Source organism: Vanessa atalanta, chromosome 22 (genome assembly GCF_905147765.1).
Source record: "Vanessa atalanta chromosome 22, ilVanAtal1.2, whole genome shotgun sequence".
In the NCBI taxonomy this organism is placed as follows: domain Eukaryota; kingdom Metazoa; phylum Arthropoda; class Insecta; order Lepidoptera; family Nymphalidae; genus Vanessa; species Vanessa atalanta.
The window spans coordinates 5,261,891-5,287,801 of NC_061892.1; the positions used below are offsets into that span (position 1 = coordinate 5,261,891).

Below are 25,911 nucleotides of genomic sequence, written 5' to 3' on the forward strand. Positions count from 1 at the left end.
CTTTCTGATTTATACCGGCAGCAAATATCGATTGGTGGTTTCATTTTGTATAATTGTTGGCGTATTAAAATTAAAATCACTTATTAAATTTTTTTTTTTTTTCGTGTAGTTTTTGTCAATTAACACCCCTATTTTAATAGGCAATACCTTGAAGCTAGTGGTTTAAATAAAAGTGAAAGATCTGGATTCGACATTTATCTACTTAAACGGTTAATTTCAACAGATATGTCATATATGAGTACGACTTAGAAACACACTTATAATTTGACGTGAACCCATCGATATAATACATAGCTTGGAAGTATAAAACTTATATTATTACAGTAGAAAAAGTTATATTATTACAAGTTGACATGATATGAGAATTAATGCCAATTGAGACCAAAATAAAATTATTGAGAATTTATAAAATAATACGCTTATTATTAACTTATTAATGTTATAAGAATATTAGTTGAACCCGCGGCTTTAAATTCGCAAAATTTATAAAACTACCTATAAATCCATACCAAATTTCATTCAGCGATTTTAAGCGTGAAGTGGTAATAGACAGAGTTACTTTCCCATTTATAATCTATATACATATATAAAAGCGAAATACCGCTCACTGATTAATCACGAAATCACAAAAACTATAACACCTACCAACTTGAAATTCTGTAGGTTCCTTATAGGATGTAGACATTTGCTTAGAACAGGTTTTACGAAACTGTATCCCCGAAAACGGGGCTTGGAAATTTGTGAATAAATTTCAGTCAGTATTAGTATAGATCAAAGTTGTTTATCGTTGACATCTATGGTAAAAAAATCAATTTAAGGTGATGATAACAACGTGGTTTTATTAATATTTGATATTTTTAATTTAGTTAATACTGCTATATTATCATTCTAATTATACATTGTTATAAGTTGTAAACTCTTATGCAATATATTTTTGTTACAGAATGTGGCTAATGGGCGCGCTGTCAATACTGTGCGCGGTATCACACGCTGTGTCAGAGTGGCATTGTCCTGAATTGAGTGCACGGCCCTCCGCTGAGTGCTCGTGCGATCTACCTCATACTCTGCGATGCGCTGGCGACCATACAGCGTTACAGGTAACACAAGTATAGAAATGTCCTTTATTCTACGACTTAAAAATAATATTTAATACAATTATTGATCTGTACAAATGCGCTCGGAGAAATCTCTTCCAGACAAACTCTGGAATAAATTGTTTTTGAATATCAACCATTTTTTTATTTGTTACCTTTTTTCAAAAATTACCAATAAAGTAAACAGGTTTTATTTCATTATTTTTTATTAAAAAGTACTGAAATAAGAACTAAGTACCATTTTCAAAGCAAAATGTATTTAGTATTTTTCTTTTGTGTCAAAAAATAAATCCGTTGTGTTTGGTTTGCTTTTAAATTGAAATAACGAAGTCAAAACTATTAATTAAATTCAGAACACTATTTTTTCCTGCCGTTGATTCCAATTTATGTTTGTTTTCTCATATATATGTATATTTAGGTATATTAACTCGTACTTGTTGATAAGTTTGAAAGATTTTGAAGCAAGCAAGCTAGTTACAATTGTTGCTGAATTGCTGGGTCAATAATTATTTTATGATCCCAAAAAACGTACAAAATGGTTTAACTGTATATATATATATAAAAAAAAAACATATTTGTCAATGTTTGTGTTTTAAAATATATTACAAAACTATTAGCTTTTTAAATGATAAGATGTTTTGGAGTGAGAAGATCACCCCTAGGACATTTTAAATGAAAATGTAAATATATATTTTTTAAACAAAAAGATATTCTTTCGCCCTTTCTTTTACGTGTTTCTTCCCAAACAGATGGTGGTATTATTTACAATTAAAGCAAGTTTAATACCTACTGAATAAATATTTTGATTTTTAGCTCCAGGTAATTCTTTTTCAATTTATTGGTTAGAGCTCTGTACAAGCCCGTCATGGTAGGTGCCATCCTTTCATCAGTTATCCTACCGTCAAACAACAATACTTAGTATTAATGTGGTTGGTGTTTACTGTACTAGAGGAACAAGGGACATGATATCTTTGTTACCAAGGTTGGTGGCACATTGACACACACACACACACACACACACACACACACACACACACACAGAGAGAGATAACACACACATGAACACAGATAACATGAAAAAAATCAGAGCTTTGTATATTCAAAAAGTAAAGTAAATTATCACTATCGGCGAGGATGAGGTCTTAGCTTAAAGTAAATTATGCAAAAAAAATAGGGTGCGAAAGCCAACTTAGAAAAGAAAAACAACGGCATTTACAATATCACAAAGGTTTACGAGAAGACTATTAAAAATCAAAATATACTTGAAAAGTTCCTAGCTACATCGTCAGTCTACAAGATCAGTCAAATAGCTACTCTTTTCCACTAAAACTAAATAACACCTTTATGTATACTAATAATATAAATGGGAAAGTAACTCTGACTATCTGTCTATCACTCTTTTACGGCCAAACCACACTTAATGAAATTTGGTGATGCAACCTTGAACCCCAAGCAAGGACATTTTTATGTCTAACAGCTGAAACACGAGCAAAGCCGCGGGCGACAACAAGTTATTCATATACTCTAGTATTGAGAAATATTTATTTAACATTTTGTAAATTATGTTCGGTAAAGTTGAATCGATTCGTTGCTATGGATAACATTTTATTTATTAAGGGAGCTGATTGGTTCAATCGATCAGTCCCTACGCTTCAACCCGCTTCACTTTGAGAAAAGATTTCATTGGACGGAGCGTTTCTACGTTCCTATTAACCTTGTTTGTGTGAATTGCAATAAGAGAATGCAGTGCCGCAATGAAATTGAAACCTTTGTCAATTTCTGCTCGATAAAAACCAGATTGACGTGTAATCGCATTGACTATCATATTTTCACCAAACTCATTATATAAATGTATTTCTTTATATATTTAAACTTAAAATATTCATAATGTTGTCTTAGATTTTCGCGATTATTACACATTGAAATAAAACTAGTTTTTAACGGATTTAATCGCGTATATTAATTATTTTAACATCCCGACGTTTCGAGCACTTTGCAGTGTTCGTGGTCACGGGCAGACTAAGGTGACATTTGTCTGTTCGAATTACAAAAGAAATATTATAGAAATCGTTGGCGGTAGTTGTAAATAATATTTCTTTTTCATCATTCAATCAATGTAATATTAAACTACATATATTCTGACCGCTTCGTTGGTTTAGCGGCCAAAGATCCGCAAGTCCTGGGTTCAAACCCAGGTCGATCCGATTAAAAGTTATTGGGTTTTTTACCGAAAAAAAAATCAGTAACAGCCCAGAGTCTAGATGTTGGAAACGTTTACACTTTCGCGTCTCGGAAAACAAGTAAAGGCGTTGACCATGCGCCTGAACTTCTTCCGGTCATGTCTGATTTTCTGTCTAAACGGAACCATTTTTGAGTTATCACGTTTTATAGCTATTTATTTTATTTTCAAAATAAGTCAAAAATGCCACCTTAAAAAATTTATTAAAAAAATATCAATATAATTTTTTTTGTCTTCTTGTGTATATGCTTCTTAAAACCATAATAATTTTAAGAAGAATATTTGTTTTAAGACAAGAGCTTATTACTATTGTATACATTTGTTTTAATAAATAAAATAAAATCTTTTTATTTCAGGTCATTTAGGCCCATAAAAAATTAGTAACAGAATCTCTTAAAACTATGTCAGTATGCATATAAGAACAAGTTTGATTTAATTTAATTTAAATACTTCCCATGCCGTCCGGCACCAGCTACATGAACATGTGTGTGTATCCAGTATTTTGTTTTAGTTAATCGAAACAATGAATGGATTTTCAAATTCCTATAAATCACAAGCAATATATTTGTCATAGAGATTTTAGTATTCAAAATATTACATTTCATTGTTCGCTAGTTAAACGAGAATTCGTTTTTATTTGATATATATGATTCGAATATTTCTTTATTTATACTACTCTCGCTCTCGCCTCGACTCGCCCCACACAGATTTTATATGCCTAAAACTTTAATATACTTACTAATATAAGTCCTCAAGTATATACAAATATGAATTAAAAATAATCTATACATAAATAGAGTCTGTTTGTAATAATCGCTTTTTACTAAATACTTATGTATTCACGGTACACATACCAAAAATATATATTTATTTAATTTTTGTCTGTCTGTTTGTTTGTTCCGGCTAATCTCTAGAATGGCTAGATAGCTGATGTAATAAGGAGTAACTTAGGCTACAACAATAACTTTTTTAAATGCAAACGCGCACAGTGTCGCGGGCACAGCTGCTTATATAAATCTTGACTTGGAATTATGGTAAGAATGCTATCAGCAATCCCCCGTTGAATCGCAGTTCATATAAATGTAATAGTGAGTTTATTGTTTATGCGTTCTCAGGGATACAGAATAAAAAAACATGTCACCTACAGGGAGCACCCCGTCCACCCCTTAAAGGTCTTAAGAAATAAGTTTAAACTTATTTATAAACATAGCGTTAGGTAGCTGCTATAGCAAAATTTACAAAATAACTGATTAGCTCTAATGAGAATTCGTTGAAATATACTAACGCTTACGCGGGTAAAATTTCGATATTTTTAACATGGTGAACTTGATCGTGATTTGTGAAAAATATTTATATATTTTTGACATTAACGCTGAAATAAATATTAATCATACCTTACATCACCAATGCGCCACTAATCTTGGGACCTATGATGTTATCTCCCTTGTACCGTAGTTACACTGCCTCACTTACTCTTAAAACCGGAACACAACAATATATGATGAGTAGGTGGTATCTACCCAGACGAGCTCCATTTTCAACCATGCACCATGCGTTGTAATCATTAAAAACATTCAAAGGATACACGCATCACAGTCACCAACTAGGTATTACTATAAGTAAGTTTGTGATATTTCAAGTGTGATAAGAATTACAGCATACCGATTTAGAATAAATTTGGTAGATGCCTTAATCATATGCCTTGATAAGCATAAGCGATTTTTTTTTAATTTACCCCCACCCTTTATCTCCACAGACATTTGATCCGGTCCTTTGGTGTATATTCCTATTCTTTGAAGGAGTTTATCATGCATAGGAATTTTTTGACAGGAAGCTTAAGCTAGTAAAAACTTTACATTTTCTTTGTGTGTACATAATATTTGGTAATTAACTTTTAAATTACTTATTTCTTGTAATATAAGACTATTGTTTGTTAATAACTGTATGAATTATTATAACATTTTTTTTTTCATAAATTTTCATTTATATATATTATTTGATAAAACATACTTATAAAATACAAATTTAGATATTCAGCTCCCATATAGAAAGTAAATATAGATATTTATGAGATGAGAGGCTTATGTTTGAATAATAATAATAATTATTTAAGCATTCTTTGGAACTTGTACAGTTAGCCTCATAAATATGAGTACGTTTCGATACAAGGTATGCATTATTGATAGTTTTTGTATTCAAAACCAAACCACAAAAATGTATGAATAAATAATTGGACTTTTCATTTGTATACTTGTACATTAGTAGTTGTCGCCCGCGGCTTTGCTCACGTTTTAGGGATTGGTCGTCAAGGATCAGGGATATATATATTAAATATTATTATTAGTTTTATGATATAAGTAGGCGGACGAGCAATTGAGTTACCTGATGGGAAGTAGTTACCACCGCCAGTAGGCAATGGTGCCGTTAGAAATATTAACCATTCTTTACACGTCAATCAATCATCGAACAATCAAGCTTGGAAACTAAGATGTTATGACCCTTGTTCCTCTAGTCACACTGGCTTACTCACCCTTCAAAAACGAACACAGCTATACTGGACGTTACTTGCACAAAGCCCTACCACCAAGTAAGTAAAAAGTACTCCATGAAATACACACATCGTACATAGTATTGTTGTGAGTGAGCCAGAAGAACTACAGATACAAAGAACATAACTTATTTAAGACTGTCTTTACAAAGATTTTTTTTCTGTGAAATTGTTATAAATATAGTTGTTTCGTAAATATTAGAAAGTTTTTTTACGTAGACAGTAGTGTGAACTCGCAAAAATCGACACGCAAGGAAACAGCGTTATACCCCTCTTCAGGCGACCGTTCCTTCTATTTCTCATTTTCTCTCTCTCTCTTTCATTTAATTAAATATATTTCTTGTTATTTTATTTATGAGCCGATATTGCCCAGTGGTTGGAATGCATGCATCTTAACCGATAATTTCGGGTTCAAACCCAGGCAGGCACCACTGAATTTTCATGTGCTTAATTTGTGTTTATAATTCATCTCGTGCTCGGCGGTGAAGGAAAATATCGTGAAGAAACCTGCATGTGTCTAATTTCAACGAAATTCTGCCACATATGTATTCCGCCAACCCGCATTGGAGCAGCGTGGTGGAATATGCTCCAAACCTTCTCCTCAAAGGGAGAGGAAGCCTTAGCCCAGCAGTGGGAAATTTACAGGCTGCTTATGTAGCTATGCTATGCTATTTCGAACCCGAAATCATCGGTTAAGATGCACGCGTTCTAACCACTGGGCCACCTATTATATTAAAAAAAAAAGTCATAAATCTAACAACAGCTTTGTCAGCAATATTTTGAGACGGTCTGTACATACGTAGGATTGTTGGTTGTGACATCCACTTGACACACCCACAATTGTTAAGAGGCGTAGGAATTCGAACATGAATAGTGATTGTTGATCAAATATTTTTGGCTTAGAAAAAGTCTGTTGTGACGTAGTGATCTTCAAAATCTTTTCTTATTATTATAAGGTTTTATTTAATTTGCAATGTTTTTATTTCCTTAGACTGAATATTGAATTACAACCACGAGATCATAATATATTAAAAAAAATGTTCTGATGACAGTGTATATTTATGGTAATTATGACCTAATTCTTCACGTAGGAGCGAGAGAGACAAGGAATGACGCGATGAGGAACTCCTCAATGCTCAGCAGCATTTACAAATTTTACGAATTTTAGTACATAAATTCTAGTTATTAAGAATGTTTTTTTTTTAATATAATTAATTTACTAGAAGTTAAAATATATTTGTCGAGGAACGAGCAACGCCATTTGTTAATACGATTAAGAACTATGCGCCGGTGTTGCTAGTTAATTAATTCTCGATATCGAAATGTCAAGTGGACAATTGGATGGAATCATTTTGCGAAACGGCAACACTGCATTTTTGATGGAGTTGTCATTCATTCATTTGTTATTACCGATTTTGTTCCGTTAAATAAAATCTTGAGAAGTCCGTTAACGGTTTTATTTGAGCACCGAGTAATGGAGGAAGAGCGATCTGAGCCCGAACGTGCGGAGGATGCGACATATGTATAATGATAATACAGAAGTTACTATATTTGCTTACTGATTGGCACGTGTCTATCAAAACATAAACACCAAAAATAAAGCAGGGACATAAGTACACCGATATTATTGCTTTTCTTTTAGTTACTTTTGACAACACACAGACACACAGACAAGCTTGGCAACTAAGTACTCTGAGCCTTATTATTAGTAACTAGACCAATGAAGCAGTTAAAATCCACCGAAACATTTATCTATATTAGTCGTTTATATTATAATAAGAGGTTTTTTGTCAGGCCAGCGAAGAGTTGAGTTGGCATTAAATACATTCTCGTAAAGAAATTTCATAATAATACCTGATACTATTTTATTCTATGCGTTAAAATTGGATTTAAAAAAAAGTTGATTGAAAGGTTTGAGTCCATATCAGGCTATATTTCATGAACAATTTCATTTACATTTTTGTTTAATCCAATAGAAACAGTGACATGAAATAGCTAAATATAAATTTATAGACCTGACAGGTGAACGTAACAGCCGCGAATTCATCAATAACCAATCCCCGCGTCCCGTGGCCTGCAAAATGTATTTGCATACAAACCAATTTAAGGATTTTAAAATAATTCGTTTTAATTTTTGTGGTTAATTACGTACGGATCGAAACTCTAGAAATTGATAGCGAGACCACTTTTTGTGGGTTGTTTTCTGCGTAGTGGTATTTAAACATGATTTTTTAATTAAAAATATAAGGTATACTTAAATAAATGAGATATGAATTAATTGTATATTTTTATACAGTTTTTGGAACCTAGAGCATTTAAAAATTAATTACTTAATAAGAGGCTTCATATAGTCAATTATTATTCATTTACAGCCGAGATGGCCCAGTAGTTAGAACACGTTAATCCTAACCGATGATTAGAAGTTCAGGTCCAGGAAGCACCACCGATTTTTCATGTTCTTAATTTGTACTTATCTCATGCTTGGAGGTGAATTACTTTAAAGAACACTTCAAGTTAGGATCGAGAAAGACCTCTTAGTCAGCACCGACTTCGAATTAATTAGTAAAGGAAATTAAAAAGAATTATAGATATTCAAAAAATGTCTATACAATGATTTTATCATAATGATAGATGAAGTTTCTTTCTTCTTAAATGTGTAGTCGATTATTCCTAATTGAATATATGTTATTTTTTTATTTAAACAACATTTACGTTCATCCTCTGTCATTCCGTCAGCTAGCTACTCATACAATTTTAATTTTAAAAATAATATAAGTAATTATATTTGACCAAAAATTATAGTTATAATCGATACAAGATTTATACACAAGATTTGTAATGTTAAATAAAAAGAATGGCATGTCTTGTAAGAATTTTAAAGTACACGCTACATACATCGCGTGTTGCATGTTGCCTTTGAACACTTGCTTTAGAATTCTTTTACAAATGATAACATTTTGTAGCTTTATATTTATTGCATTATGTTGTAGTGTAGTTAAGTTAAGCTATAAATCAGCATGTGCTTGTATTTAAGTTTTTCTAAAGAAAGGATTTTGCTCATAATATATATCGTGTATGAAGCAAAATAAACAAGCGATGGTTATTACACAAGCGGCTTTATATATAGTTACAACAGATCTCATATTTAATCTAGTATCGCAGATCTTATTGATAGTGAAACATTTTAAGTGAAGGCAATTCAGCAATTAAATCCATATAAAATAATCAATTTTACAATAACAAGTATATTTTGATTGAACTTATTGTAAAACAAGCCTGTTAATGCTTTAATGTGGGACTGAAGTATCCTGTTCCGAGGAGAAGAAAAAGGACGTTTTCGGTCTTAATTCCACCACTTAGCAACAAATCAGATGAAATTATAATCGCTTCAAAAAGTATAATTTTAAGTTTATGCAACAATATTCTAAAAAGCAGCAGTTCTGATTCATACTATTAATGAGCTACTTATAGTACTTAGAATAATAATAAATGCTATAAATATTACGTGAAATAAATTAGAAAAGTTTTATAAAATCATACAACTTTCTATCAGCAGTAGCACTGTTTTGCCTTTATGAAGCCTTATAATTTTCAACTACAGAAATACCCTACTTAAGGCGAAATTTCATAAATAGTTTCAACAAATTTATATTTCACTTTACATAACAATAATCAAATTTAAATTTTGTTCAGAGTTAAACAAACGGCCGGTTTATTTGTACATAAGTTTGCTGAGCAAAAATCATCTTAACAAAGGGAGAACCGATGTGAAAAGTTTCAGATTCTCTGCTACGATTTAAATAAACTATTAAATAGACGAGCCCTTTCAAACAGTTGGCGTTTCAAGTTGACTTATTTGGACAAGTGAAATTATTTTGTTTAAACCATTAATTCATTTCGATAATTTATATAAGTTAAAATATCTATATGGTTTAGTGTTATCGTAACCGGAACGATCAAAGATCATTGGATCCTATGTAAGAATTGGGTATGTTTAAAAAGTGTTTATAATTAAATTAAATCATTTTTTTTAGCATTAGCAGCCTGTAAATTTTCCCACTGCTCGGCTAAAGGCCTCCTCTCCCTTTGAGGAGAAGGTTTGGAGCATATTCCACCACGCTGCTCCAATGCGGGTTGGCGGAATACATATGTGGCAGAATTTCGTTGAAATTAGACACATGCAGGTTTCCTCACGATGTTTTCCTTCACCGCCGAGCACGAGATGAATTATAAACACAAATGAAGCACATGAAAATTCAGTGGTGCCTGCCTGGGTTTGAACCCGAAATCATCGGTTAAGATGCACTCGTTCTAACCACTGGGCCATCTCGGCTCAAAAATATCGCAATTAATTAATTAAATCATATCACAATAAATCCGTAACTAATATACGTGCAATTTCAAGATCAAGTCAATTCAAATTTCAATTTCAAGTCTAGAATCTAAGACTTCTAATACGGACTCATATTTAAGTTGCTTTTGAATACCATATTTCGTTGATATACCAAATGCACGTACAATATCTTCGTGGAGATAGATACTAATATCACATAAGATGGCTTAAACGGACGTAGGGCTTGTTACAGGCTCATTTTTGGTATATCACCTTTACTAAAGTATTTAAGACTTTATTACGATTCTAATTCGATGTGAGAGTGATCAACATCTTAGCCCAAATCTGAAAAGTCCAACTTAATTTAAAAATGTCTTATACCTGTATATAGTTTTTAATAAATCCGTCATTAAATGAAGCCTAAAATAGTTCGTGGGCACTATGATGTGATGTCTTTAATTTTTTTTAAGTTATGATAAAGTTAATAAAAAATAATTATATATTTTTATTGAAATGTTTGTTATCAGATAATTGGCCGCCATCTTCGCGAGCAAAGAGCAAGAAACAAGAATAGTGCTGTATCATTATTGGACTGTGCTCTCCGTGGGGTAACATCGCTGTCTTCAGCTTCAATAGCGGAACTGGCTGGTGTCGGTCTACATGGTCTGGTCATATCATCTGGTGACATAAAGCGAGTGCAGCAAGGCGCCTTCAGTAGCATATCTACGACGATACTTGCTTTAGGTAATGTATCCGTTATTTTTTATCTTTTTGCTAGAGTAAATTTGAAAAGAGTTCAATTATGTAGGTACCTATGTATAATAGTTATATTTTTTTATGGTATAGTTAGGCGATCGGACAAATGGGCAAACTGATAGTAATTTGTCACCAACACCCACACACATTGGCGCTGTAAGAAATATTAACCTTATGATTCCTTACATCGCCAATGCGCCACCAAACTTGAGAACCTAGATGTTTTGTCCATTATGCCTGTAGTTACTGACTTACTCGCTCTAAAACACGTAACACAGCAATACTATAATATCTATTGATAATATACGAGAGACAAGGCACCATTCTCCAATCAGTTAACCTGTTAAACAGTAATGTTTTAAATGTCGTTTTAGTAACTAGGGTAAGTGATCAGTGTAATTACGAGAATAATAGATGCGAAGGTTAGCAGCATTAACAATGTACACGTGGTTAGCTTACTTTCCAAACTTGTTCTACTTTTTGTACAGAAATAAATCAGAATTAGTGTTTGAAAAAAAAATATACTTGGTTAATGTTTTGTCATTGGATTTATTTTTAGTATATAAAATGTTACTAGATAAGTCTCTTTTTCTTTATGTGAAAGATCTTTTACTTGGTGATAGGGCTATGTGCTAGCCCATCTAGGTAGGAACGATCATTAGATATTGTCCAAACAGCAGTACCCAGTATTGATGTGTTCCGATTTGAAGGGTAAGTGAGCCAGTGTAATTACAGGCACAAGGGACATAACCTCTTAGTTCCCGAGGTTGGTGGAGCATTGGCGATGTAAGGAATGGTTAATATTTCTTACAGCGCCATTGTCTATGGGCGGTGGTGACCACTTTCTATGAGACGGCCCATTTACTCGTCTACTTACGAATGCCATTATTCTTCCTCTTCGCCGCCATTCTACTAAATTCTTTGCTATATGTTATTCTTAATAAATTCTTACAAAAACCATCGATTTTGATGTTTCTCATCCACTGGACATCACGTTATATATTTTTTATTTAATAATATAAGTTTAATAACAGGTTTACCTAACAATCAACTGCCATCAGTGCCGACTGAAGCGTTATCATACCTCACATTTTTGGATCGATTGGATCTTTCCAATAACAAAATACACATCCTGGATTCCAATTCGTTCAAGGTAAAATTACTCATTGTTATCAAAATTATTAATACATTCAATTTTAAATTTACGTTATTTGCCATAATTGTATATAAAGCAAATCAAACAGGTCCCTTGCACATTGCTGTGTTTGCACAATTAAATGCAAATACGCAAACATGATATGACAAGTGAATTTCCACCATATCGCGATTACTAAACTGAAGTTTGCAATAGTTAATCTATTTGACTTTCTCAGTAGTATTTAGTTTTTTACATATCACGGTATGATTTCAATAAAAGTAATTTTGCGTAAAATACTAGTGTTGTAAAGTGATAATGTAATAACAAAACTGTACCATTACGATTCAAAAGTGCTACTATTAACATTCTTGCATGAAGAATATTTTAATTATTTGATTGATTGACAAGTACTTAAGCCAGTTTCGATTATAAGAGGACTAAAAACAAATGAAATAAATTAGTATTGAATCCTATGAAATAGTGTGGTAGTACATAAAATATACATGATTAAGTTATAAAAAATTATATAACTGGCAAAATAATGTTTCACAGGATTTAACTTAAAGTATTATTTATAATTTGTGTTGAATTATTTACCTGCACTTAAGTGCGTAATATCTGTCAGAAATCAAATAACATAATAAAAATATTGTCAAGTTTCTATATGGTTCGTTCGAGAGAATTTGATCATATTATTTAAATGCTTATAATAGTATCCATAAAATTAATATTATTTTCGTTAAGATTAACTGTTTACCTTTTAAGAAGTACAGGTACTTTTAGCCAGAATATACATAGCCTCGGTAGCGCAGTAGGCAGCGCGTAAGTCTCATAATCTTAAGGTCGTGAGTTCGATCCTCACCCGGGGCATACTTTTTAATCGTTATATATTTTTTAATGCAATTTTACTATATAAATGTCGTTATAAATTTGATGGTCAAATAGTCGTCAAATTTTATTATTTCAATAGAGACTGTATATATATTTCCAAAGCCTGACTACAGACTTATCAAAAAATAATAATATAGTATAAAGCTATAATTGAAGGGCAAATTCATAATTAAATTTTTATCATTTTATTTAAATCTGTTATGTATTAAATAATTAATTTAATAAAATTAATATTTTTTCCTTGACAGGGTATTCAAAATCTTACATACTTGGACATGAGTGACAATCAGCTGACGAGTATATCACCGGGCGCGTTTGAGCCTTTATCTAAGCTGTCTGTGCTACGGCTTCGTGGCAATTTACTAAAAGTGTCCGCTCTGAATGCCTTGAAGGTATTACACAACTTCTGTTCATAAGGATCTATCGTATCTAAATAATTTTGTAGTTTTATATCGTAATTATGTGTCATTGTAACTCTATTTATAGAAGATAATATGGATCATTTGAAGTATAGGGGATGGGATAGGTAGACTTATTCATTAGCGATCCCGTGGCGCCTACCGATGAGACGGAGAGGGTACCGCTGGTTTTTTAGTGGGTATTCCGGTGTGCCGCTAACATCTTGGGCACCGGCGAGTCCCACATACCCCCCCACTTCCACGTGGGGGAAACGCGTAACGCGTTTTTCCAGCGAAAAAAAAAAAAAAGGCAGACTTATTCATACGGATATGAAATTTTCTGTTTTTACAAAGATAGCTTCGAGTTTGCAAAAATTCTTCGTTTAAAATTTAATTTTTATTTCTTCATATTATACTAGAAAAATATACACATATAATAATTGTGATCGGTATATAAGTCCATGCAGCTTACTTGCGTAACAGCCACCACATGATAAGATTAAGCCATGTAAAACAAAGTCATTATTTAATACTTCTAGTATTGTTAAAATTATATGATTGCATAATTCGAAAATTCTATAATTGTAGTAATGATAGTCAGACATTCTAGGTATAGGCTCAGAAATACTTAGATATTAGTCAGTACGTTTTCCAATATACAGCGTTAGGGATTAGCTTGGCATTAATTACATTAAACACTGAAGAGGCGTTGCTCAATAATAGGATATAGTTATATATAAGATAATTTTAATATATATATTCTAAGCTGTGCATATACGGAACAACTTGAAAATTTCAGACGTATGGATTCAAACACGAGGGCTCTAAATTAAAATATCGGCCTTTTAAAAAAATAACTCTTAAATAGTCTCTTTTATTATCCGATGGGACGGTGAATTCAACACAGTCGGAAAGATTTCACGAGCACGGCTTTACGTGCTTTCCGAGGCACGGGAGTGAACACTGCTGTTACTGAGCATTTTTCGATAGAAAAGGCAATAAATTTTTTATCACCTGAGGTTGGAGCCCTTTAACATCTTAGTTTCCATGGTTAGTGGCGCATTGTCTATGGACCGATGGTGACGACTTACCATCTGCTCGCCAATTTGAAAATCTGCCTTAGACTATTTTAATTGTCCTTTCCTGGTCGCTGAATATAAATAAATTATAACACTTCAAGGAAACCGTAATCTATGATACTATTATGAATATATTATGGATGAATCATAATATTCTCGAAGTCCACAATTGTATTCCAAGTGGTCAAAATACCATCTTCAGTCGCTCAAAGCTAATCATACTACATGTGGTGTCTTTGAATAATGGATGAGTCTTGCAATGCGTTGAATAGAGGCGAGACGGTGCGAGAGCAGTCAGGCGTTAAAGTCTATATCCTAGAGGATTCGTTTCTATGCATTCGTTACATAATTTCATCTAATACTAACAAAGACCAATAAATAATCAAGGTGTAATTTTGCTTATGATAAAATGGAAACATGTTTTGTCTTTATTGGAATTTTTTTGATTGAGAAAAATTGATAGACACCTAACCAATGAACTCTCCACATATTATCATAAAAACACAGACACAAGTTGTCGTAGACTTAAATGAGAAACTAACTAATCAGCTCCAAGAATTTATATAAGCCATAAAAACAAAACAAATTCAAGTAAAAGTAATTAAGGCGAAAAGAAATACTCGACAAAGAATTATTACCATATAAACTACAATAACTATCTTCAATTAATGTCCTTGTGTGCTTAGCAATGAACCTCGTTATTATAAATGTTATCTTCTAAAATATTTCTACAAATAATTTAAAGTTGATTTTATTCGTCGTTAGTTTTAATTTAACTTCGTCACTCTTCAATCAATCTACATATTTTAATCATGTTTGTTTGTATATAGGAGGCGCATTTTTTAAAGGAACTCGACGTTTCAAGTAACGCACTAGAAGGACCGGTTGGACCGACCACGGTTCCGGCTCTCAGCATTTTGGAAACCCTTCACTTGTCCGATAACACCTTTGCGAGCATTCGACGAGGGGCTTTGGCAGGTAAATCCCAAATATTTTAAATTATACCGAGAGTGTTTGATACCGATCGATCACAGGTCAAAGTGAGCTTCTGATTGGTGAAATAATCTTAAGTAAATACTACCAAAAATCTTTGCCAACTTTGACAAAAAAGTATTTTACATTTTAATAACGATGTATTTTGTACATATATGATGTTAGCTTGGTGGTTGGTTGGATTCATTTGTCGATCATATTTGCCAGCAACACATGGGGCCTTATTAAGATGTAATCTAAATTGACCGATGTGAAGCTATGAAATAATATATCGACTATAAATTCACGTGATTGTAACCGACAACATAGGTACGCACCTTAGCTGTAATACCATTGTATCGTACTCGAGACGAGAATTCTGCTATTGTAATTATATTTATAATTGCAATATACTAATTTACTGATAGTCAAAATATTTATATTGGTGTCAAAATATCTCAATTGGTGGGATGTGAAATATGTAAAGCAGTGTTAGCAGTCTTATATATTTTCCATTTTTGGGTCATTGGGTCAAATTAACTAATGTTATATATACCTATAGCTCAATGGTATACCTAGAGATGAGAAATGTGAAAGCCATGAGTTCAATCATGACCCATTAAACTATTATTGTTCTTACTTCAAAGCTTAATACATAATCCGAGAGATAAAAGGATTATTCGAAATTGAAAATACAAATGATGGAATTAGGATTATTAAAAATGAATTCTAAATTCTTAAAAAAATATTCCAAACCAACCGGAAATTAAAAAAAATAAATGTCATTTTATCTTTGTTAAATGCTGATAAAATTGACTTTGTATTTGTATTATAATAAGTATTTTTAATCTGTAGTTGTAACTGACTGTTTATTATTATAGGTCTTACAAATCTCACCCATTTAAATCTTCACAACAATCAGATCGACGTGTTAGAAGACTACGCTTTCAAGCATCTCTCTAATCTGTCACACCTGGACCTTTCTCATAATGAGATTGTAGCCGTCTCAGGTGAGATTACGATACTCTATTACTTAAGAATATATACATCTATCAGATATCAGATATGTAGTTTGAAAATCGAACATTAAAAATAATAATTAATTAGTATGGTGTTTTGATTGCTTGTATTTTTGTTTAGCAGGAATACATTTTATTGACTTTAAGAAAAAAAATATTATTTTTAATTTAACAATCGTAATGTAGGATTAGAAGTGCCAAATTTGATTAGATCCGGTGCGGGATAACGTCCATTGTGAAAGTTCTTTGTCGAACGAAGTCACTGACGTTTCAATTTCCGTTACAAAAAGGTAGAAATCTGGGAACAAAAGGAAAAGAATTTCAGCAGAGATTTTTACTTTATATTTATTCTATATTTGAATTATTGTTCTAGAACTACCTTTGTGTTTATTAATCTTTGCGTTTTTTTTATATATTAAATAAAAATATTTCTTATTCATCATTACACTCATGTTAGAGTGCTGAATTAAAAAATGCTTATTATATCTATCACGTCGCAGTGGTAGCTTTACTTTAATAAATCTACGGGATTAGATTACTATTCATGTGCTTGTAAGAACCTACTTTAATAAAAAATATTTTCAATTAGATTATAATTTTTAAGAATCTCGTCCATTAAATTTCTTTCTAAGCTGCAAATATAATTGTTACTAACATTTTCGTCTTTTTTCTTTAGGAGCATCATTAGCACAATTAACAAACTTGGCGCACTTAGATCTGTCACACAACTTCCTCCGGTCTCTCTCAGCGGAACCTTTGAAGGCTCTCAATCATCTCACAGATCTTCTGCTCCATGATAACGATATATCAATGATTGAAGACGGAGCTCTTGTACAGCACAAGGACTTGCGTCGGTTTACTATTGAAGGTAATGGCGATACGATGACATGCAGTTAGGGAGTCACACACGGTTGTAACGGAAAACGAGTAAGAGACTTTCGGAGCGGCCCGTTTTGTTAAAAGTTATTTTTTATCATTGTTAAGAAGAAGTCCAATCAGTTTCTGAATTTGTCTTAGTTGTGTGATTGAATTATACATATACAAGTCACGTTTATATGAGAACTTAAGTAATTTATCTTTACTGTAACTAGAAATGTTAAATCTGATTTAACTTTTAATTTTAGCTCACAATACGTTTTGATGCTTTCTAAAAGTGCAAAAGATATATGTATAATTAATAAAATCAATATGAACTAAAAACTTTATCATAGGAATTAGATATGGATAAAATGTATGCTTTTTGGGTTATTTTTAGTTGTATTAAAAGTGTTAGGATTATTTTCACTATATGGTATGATTATTTAACTGCTCGTATGTCCATATTTGGGTATTGTTTAGCATCAGACGTTTTGTGTGGGGCGACGTTGTAACCTCTTTGTTCGGCTGTCGAAACGCCACCCAAAGCTTTTGTGCGTGACTCCACTGTTCGTGGTTATTCCTTTATGAGACTTTTATGAGAAAATAATTTTATGTTGCTTTTTCTTCTTTTAGAGCAAAATATTTTGACGCTATGTTATTTATGGTTCTCTTGGAAAATATATTGACAAAGGCTTTTAACCCTTTCGAGGTGCGTGTCCATTGATAAATCCGTTCACTAAAGTATTAACCGAGAGTCTCAATACTTTACATTAAAATTTCGGTCGTTGGAAATATTCATTAAATCCAATGTGCATTGTCAAAAGTTAAAACGCAAAAAACTTCCTCGATAATCACGGCTTTCACAAAGGAGATAAAAGTAACAAAGAACAATTGTTTGATTGTCGTTAATTTTAATTCCAACCCATTTATACTCACGAACTCATAAAGATAAATTCGTTCTCTTTTGCAGATAATCCACTTAATTGCGATTGCTTAATGGCTGGCTTTGCGAGGTGGTTGCGGGAGGCAAAAAACCTGCCTCAATCAGATAAATCAGCAGCCGTTTGTGCCACGCCACCTCATTTAGAGGGAGCATTAATTTCTCGACTATCGAAAAACAAACTTTGCGACGATGAACATGTCGATACGAAGGTTATTGATGAAGATAATTTTTATTATAACAAAGTTATTGAGAATACAATTGACGATCAAGACAAAGATGATCCTGTAGATATGTATGGAGATAAGCCTGATGGATTAGATGATGATATTTATGATGAAGAATTGGAAGTTCCGGCCGAAGAAGACTTGCCTATCTCGAAGTCTAAGGTAATAATCTGAATTTTTGTGTTCTTACAACACGATCTCTTTAATTAGTATTAAATATCTTTATCAAAGTAATAATAAGTTGCGTTATATCTAGGCACGACACCAACGAGGCAGTCAATGAGTTGAGAGATATGAGATCCATTAGGATCTGGGTTCAAACCCCAGGTCGGGCCAATAAAAAGTTATTTTAATATTTCTAGATCGAAAGATTCTACTAGTACTAGAACGATTACTGAGAATTTTTCGATCTAGAAGAATCGACGAGTTTTTTGGTCTGAAGTGTATACACTCCCGTGCCTCGAAAAACACGTAAGCCTCAACGTCCTGTCTCGGAACTCTTGTTGGATTTGCCGTATCATCGGATTATGAGAGCAATGCGCAAACCAGATAGAGGACGCACCTGTGTTTGCGTTCACATTTGTGCACTATAATTTGTAATTGGTTGATCTGCCTTGAGTCTCAAAATTAGTCATAAGTGACGAAATTACATTTAAACAAATTCATATACATATGTTATATAAAATGAGTTTAAATAAAACAAATCTGTAAAAACACCTTTAAAAATAAATTTATTCAAATTATTGTTTATGCGTACTTCGAAATATTCTTTTTTTTATTTATTCTTTGATAACTTTATCGAATTTTAATATCGTGATAGAAAGTCATTCCTGTCGAGGTTGTGTGCGGAATATCCAATGCCATATTTTAATATTATGATGAAGCATTGGTTAGGTACCAATGAAGGAGGGCACTTTGCATCGTCTGAGAAAATTTCTTGAAGAGAATAGATCGGAAGGAGTTTAATAAAACTTCGCGTTCACGTTTTTCTTCGGAAATATTTCATTAAATCAATATTGCGGAATCACTTACTTTATATTATAATTTAATAACTCATATTTAATATCTGAGAGTAATTTAATTGTTTAGAAATTATTTGACTAAACAAATATGATTATAAATTTTCTTTTTATAATCGAGATCATATTTAAAGACATTCAATTTAACTGTATCGTACATCGAAAAGCTAGATTAAACAAAAAATAATTGAATCTATAATTTTTGTTAGGTACAACTTATAGATTCTTGGTACGATGACGAGGAAGTACACTTATCCTGGACAATGGAACCACCTTCCACGCGGCGATATAGGTGTACCGGTGTGACAGCATCCAAGAGCGGTGGACTTCCTAAGCATGTTGCTTGCCACAGAGCTTCACCTGCGAATATAATTTTAAGAGGCCTGAAGATTGATCCTATAGAAAAATATACGTAAGTTACATTGTTGTAGAAATCATATGTAATAAGTTCTTATTGGACAAAAAAAATATTCCTATTTAATATCTGTTCTTAGCTATAAACGATTACAATATAGTATGATTATTTTGTATAATCCTAAAAATTATTGAGATTGATTATCTAGTTGTCAAAAGTAATTATGATTGCTGATATTAAGCCTTATGAACGTCACTCGATAACCTCTTGTAAGGTTAGCAGTGTGCGGTACTTGCGGTAATTCTATGATCAGATAAACTCGCTATAAATAATTTAATATTCATGTTATTGCTAAAAAATGTTAAAAATTCGATGAAATTAATAAACCTCGTTATGCGTTAGTGTGTAAGATTGTATTTTTATCTCGAAGAATTATCGAAGGTAATAAAAACATGCAACATATTACTGTGACTTATATTAACGAAATTTAATTTTGTGACTTATATTAATAAAAATATAATATGGTTGATATGGGTATATAAAAATAATATTATAAATTGATTTTATAAATACGAGACCAAAATATTTATATATTTTAAATTTGAGATTGACGGTGAAGGAAATTATTAGAGATCTTCTAGATGTATCGGATTGCTGAAACAGTGCCACAGAATAGGTCCAAGATGAAAACGCCTTCTCTTAAGAAGAAGTCATTATCATCTCTTCCACGGCCCTAACTTTACTTCTGTTAAAAAATTGACACAGTGTTTGTTTTTGCAATAGTACATTTTCTTTACAGATTCTGTATAGCATTAGAAGAGATGGATGGCAATGATGTTCCCATGGCTCTTGTTTTGGGTTGTGGAGCTCCACAGCTAGTAAGACAACGAGCTGCGTATGTTACTGTCAGACCTTTGCCAATTACTGTTCCAGATCGAGAAGTTTTGAGGTAAATTACAGATTTAATGTTATAGAATATTGTTTTCCTTAATAAGCTTTTTGATAATATACCAACTATGATGAAATGATTTTCTTGAATATTAATTGCATCTATCATTCTTTTAGAGTCTCAGAAGTCCGATCAAACGTCACGAGTGAAGGACTTCTCACCGTCTTAGTTTCTGTTATGGGAATGCCGCTTTCAAAACCGCAGTATGTTTTACCAAGATCCCAAAGAGTGTCAACACCTGACACCAGATTCTTGCCCTTGCATAACTGTTATGTAATTTTAGCAGTCTTGTCTAGAGGGTCGTTGGTAGCGCAAAAAGATACACCATGTCAGGAAACCTTAGAAGTATCTATGGAAGGGTTTATTCGAGGTCCTTACAAAGTTTGCGCGTCAATATCGAAGTTCAAGATCAGCGAAATGCATCCAATTTGCATCGTGCCACAATTGCTGGAACCAGTTGGAACTTTAGAAATGAAGTCTGGATTTAAGAATCTTAATACGGCTTTAGTTGGTGTTGCATTGGGGTTGATGATTATTGTTATAGGATTGGTTTGGTTCGTGAGGAAAATGTTAAAGAAACCAGCAGAATTTCCAGCTCACAGATGTTTCAGAAGTGAACCCGCACCGGAAGAAAATCTAAGAGCCAGTTACGTCATGCTTACTGCGACTTCCAAGGTTTGATGGTAACGATACTTTGAAAGCGTGACAAAGTCACCTGTTAACTACAAAATATTAGTCACGGTTGTAATTTATTGTATGAAATCCTTCTGTAATATACTCTTATATTAACGCACATTTCAGTTTTATTTTGGTTACTCGAATGTGCATTATAGATAAGTGTTTTTTTAATTTAATATTTCGGAATATTTTCCCTAGTCTTTTAATGCGTTCTAAATTTATAATACTCTGTGTCTAACACGCAATGAATATTGTCTCACAAATAATATTTATGTATTATAAGTATTTTTTTTTTATTTATATAATAAAGCGTTTCAATAATGCATTTTGAATTAACTGCGTAAATAATAATTTATAAGTATATCGAGGAGTATGTATCATATTACGGTAGATTCCGGGAATATTTTATTGATTATAAGTAATGTTTATAAACATTCAATTCCACGATAAGCCAGTTAATTATGTTTCTAAGTAATTAATATAAAGTCGATATAATTTCTTACTATTAAGTTAGTGTCAAAAATGACTGATTGGTTTATATTAATACTGAATAATTAATAGATTATTTTACTCGGTGATCGTACTTTGCGCAAGCCCCATTTGGGTAGGAGCGCACTATTGTGTTCCGGTTTGAAAGGTGAGTTAGTATAACTACAGGCACTAGGGGCATAACATCTTAGCTCCCACGGTTGGTATCGCATTAGTGATCTAAGGAATGGTTAATATTTCTTACATCTCCAATGTTTATGGGTGTTAGAGACAACTTTTCACCGGAAGATAGATAGGCAATATATAAAATAGATACTTTCCACGAAAACAAAACTTTTATGAAATGTCAATATGAGAATTCTATATTTTCTATGTGATATTTTACTACAACTTCATAGTAAAATCCAAATCAAAAGGTCATTTACTTTTTCATGAAGTTTTAATTAATAATGTACTAAAACTATTTTTATATTTCATATTGATGAATAAATAATAGCACGTAATAAGAATTCCAATTAAATATTGTTATTTTATTATATGAATTAACACTTAATTATTTCTTCTATGAAGATTAATATTAAAATAATTTTATATACTAATGTATTAACACGAGGCTTGTGTGTATAGGTAAAGTGGCGAAGATGCTATGTCAAGAAAAAGGTTCTTTATAATCGACTGTTGCATAATAACATTCACATAATTGTATGCCAATTTTTTCCATGCATTGTAATGTTAAACTGTCTTAAATAATTGTAAGATTGAACGTAAACGTTAATTTGAATAAAAACACATAGATTTTTAATATCGTACAAGATTGATTCTGCTTAATATTGTATCAATTTTTAATAAAGTTTATTGTATCAAAACAAATTATCTTATCTAGAAGAAATCTTAGCTTTCGTTAGAAATTCAAATTATTTTCTCTAAAAATTCATATGATTAATGGAATACTAGAGAAATGATTTCAAAAACGCCTGAGTTTTTGGCATGGCGTCTGATTTTTTGCTTTTTTTTAGCAAGATTAGTCAAAGTCACTAAAGATTTTTTCCTTGTTATTTAAAGTTTTAGATAGAAGATTTTAACAAGTGTTAAGTGGATTATTTGTATTGTAATATTATTATTTTTTATTATTATTTGCGTTTTGTAAATTTTTTAAAGAACTTTGGTTCCGCTTTAATTAGTAAATAATTGTGTAAATAATAATTTATGAATTGCAGACTTTTTCTTAATAAAAAATTAACGAATATATCTTTTTTTTATTTCAAATTTTCCAAATACGTTTCGAGGCCGCGTCTCTTTGAGTGTCTCTATTTTGTATTGTTTGTGTTGAATTTTAATGACACTGTTACATTTGTATTCATTTCATTTTGATGTGAAATATCTGTTGGTTCGCCTCGCGGGGTCAGATCAATTGTCGTGACGGCATACGGCGTGACGCTCTTATGCTAACACGTCCCTTATTATAATTATTATAGAAATATATTTAATATATTAACGAAACTATGTTTTAATTTACTTTATTCATTATTTATTTAGTGTTTTTTAGTGATCATTTACTTGGTGGTAGGGCTTTGTGCAAGCCCGTCTGGGTAGGTACCACCCACTCATCAAATATTCTACCGCCAAATAACAGTACTCAGTATTGTTGTGTTCCGGTTTGAAGGGTGAGTGAGCCAGTGTAATCACAGGCACAAGGGACATAACATCTTAGTTCCCAAGGTTGGTGGCGCATAGTTGATGTAAGGAATGGTTAATATTTCTTACAGCGCCTTTGGCTATGGGCCGTGGTGAACACTTACCATCAGGTGGCCCATATGCTCGTCCGCCAACCAATGCCATAAAAAAAGAGATCATTCATTTCAATGATCATTACTTTCGATGTTTCACATCTATCGTACATCTCGACGGATAATTTTTTTTTGTTTTTATAAATATTTTAGCATAGTGTGTGTAGTGTAGTATTTATAGTGTCAATGTGTTTGTTTGTTTTATTCGACTTCCGTTAACTAATACCTAAATGACATCCCATGTGGAAAACGTTACTGGTGTAATTTAAAAGCATTTAAAAACTGTCTTATCATGCTCCGATAGGGATAATTTACAAAATGGATTTCCCGAAATCGATGTCAAATGTCAATAGGTGCGTCTGCGCATTTAAATATATTGTACTGGATCATAATTAACTAGTTGTTAAATGACCGCCATGGCGAGCAGACGTGTTTTTAGTGTTTTTGTTATAATTCTATTATCATTTTCATTAATAAATTGTAAAGTATTCACACGATGTTCGTTAACTCGCGAGTTGTTGAAAAATAATTTTCCGAAGACTTTCCTTACTAATTGTGAGTTATTTCTGTTGATTTATGCTAACGTGTGATGAAGTGTGTTTTATTGTTTGCCGGTCCATTGTATTGTAATTGTTGCATTGTATAATGTAACTATGAACGCGTGGGTTCCGAATCTGTATTGTATTTATATTTATGCTTCGTTGATAAAATGTTCGTGAGGAAATGAAATGTATTTTTTTTAAATTTACGTTCGAAACGAGGAAAATATTTATATATTATCTTGTTGATACATTTGTAGGTTTGGTTTGTTTTGATATTTAAACGTGATAATATCATTGTCTTTAAATTAAATAAAACACTTATTTCGTTTGAAGGTTATTTGTGAATTCCGAATAGTGAGTGGTTGCATGCAATTATTGTGTCGCGAAGTAAATTCCTGTTCATTTTTTTATTTAACATGCAAAGATCATACTTGTATATTATAATCTAAATATTTATGATTTTTTAAACCTTGACGACGTTTTCCTTAATCGTTTAATTCGTGACGTTTGATTTCAATATCTTTTATTCAATCTTCATTCGATAATCGACATTATTATTTATATTTAAAAAGGAACATCTTTCGTTTTTGAGAATATGGTACAGAGCTTGTGTGGAGCAAGTACAACAAGCTGCTCTAATACGGGATACACATGATTTATGTTTTCCTTCACTCCAGCACGAGATGAACTATAAACACAAATCAAGCAAATTAAATCATCGGTTAAAATTAAAGTGTTGAAACCAATGAGTCACTGGATACTTAAAAATCAGTTTTGTATAAAAAAATAAACTTTGTTTTTGTAATTTTACACTACTATTAGTCTGCAACCTAATTCGTTTTAGTCACATACGAACTGGTTACAAATGAAACTATTAAATAAGACATCAGCTGTTGACATTTCCTCATATAAAGTGGCTTGTGAGATCAGCATTCAATCATTTAACGAATTTGGAATTTACTATTTACGTAATATAAATATTTTAGAAAGAAAAATTTAGTCTGATATTTAATTTTACTTGATGATTAGTACCCAGTAGAACTTTATGCAAGACTGGATTGGTACTCGTACCGCTCATTACACCACTTACCATTAGGTGACTCAGTGTGCTACTCTTACAAAAAAAATACAACTCAATTATCGTTTCCGTTAATAAGAGTTTATCATTTACGTAATATTGATATTTCTTCGAAGGTTATTTCTTTCTTATCTTAAACTTTAATGGACTTATAATATATATAGCCTTTGTATGTTGTGACGCTTCGCTATTATTGTAAAAAAAGGTCGTATGTTCCGATCGAGAAATTAGCAAAAATATCATTTTGAGTCTAAGTTTTAGAGATGTTAACGGCTATTATCGCAAAATAAACAAGACGTAAACTGTTGAATATTGTGAGCATTTTACTTACAATAAAACGCATACATTTTCGATTGTTTATAATCTTCTATGTTAAGTAAGGTCATTGTTTTTATAATTAAACTCAAATTATAATTTGTTTCTTTTTTTTTAATGTTATACAATCGTTACTGTTATATACTAAAATAGTATATTTAAAATATTCATCTGTTTCCATGAAAACGTAAAATTTAAATTGGATTA

The 25,911-nt window shown here is 31.9% G+C and overlaps 1 protein-coding gene and 1 non-coding gene across 2 annotated transcripts in view; both read left to right on the top strand.

Moving 5' to 3' along the window:
• Positions 1 to 25,911, top strand: part of LOC125072650 (slit homolog 3 protein) — a 97,160-nt gene that overhangs the window by 62,436 nt on the left and 8,813 nt on the right. Inside the window, exons 2-14 of the mRNA XM_047683297.1 lie at positions 944 to 1,097; positions 10,742 to 10,958; positions 12,005 to 12,123; positions 13,248 to 13,391; positions 15,307 to 15,454; positions 16,330 to 16,458; positions 17,144 to 17,335; positions 18,296 to 18,654; positions 19,721 to 19,923; positions 20,666 to 20,815; positions 20,932 to 21,196; position 23,646; positions 24,256 to 24,324. Coding sequence (XP_047539253.1) covers positions 945 to 1,097; positions 10,742 to 10,958; positions 12,005 to 12,123; positions 13,248 to 13,391; positions 15,307 to 15,454; positions 16,330 to 16,458; positions 17,144 to 17,335; positions 18,296 to 18,654; positions 19,721 to 19,923; positions 20,666 to 20,815; positions 20,932 to 21,196; position 23,646; positions 24,256 to 24,324 — 2,149 coding nt within the window. The 5' untranslated portion in view covers position 944. The remainder of the gene's footprint in view (positions 1 to 943; positions 1,098 to 10,741; positions 10,959 to 12,004; positions 12,124 to 13,247; positions 13,392 to 15,306; positions 15,455 to 16,329; positions 16,459 to 17,143; positions 17,336 to 18,295; positions 18,655 to 19,720; positions 19,924 to 20,665; positions 20,816 to 20,931; positions 21,197 to 23,645; positions 23,647 to 24,255; positions 24,325 to 25,911) is intronic.
• Positions 12,906 to 12,978, top strand: Trnam-cau. The gene has a single exon. It is a non-coding gene; the product is annotated as a tRNA-Met (tRNA).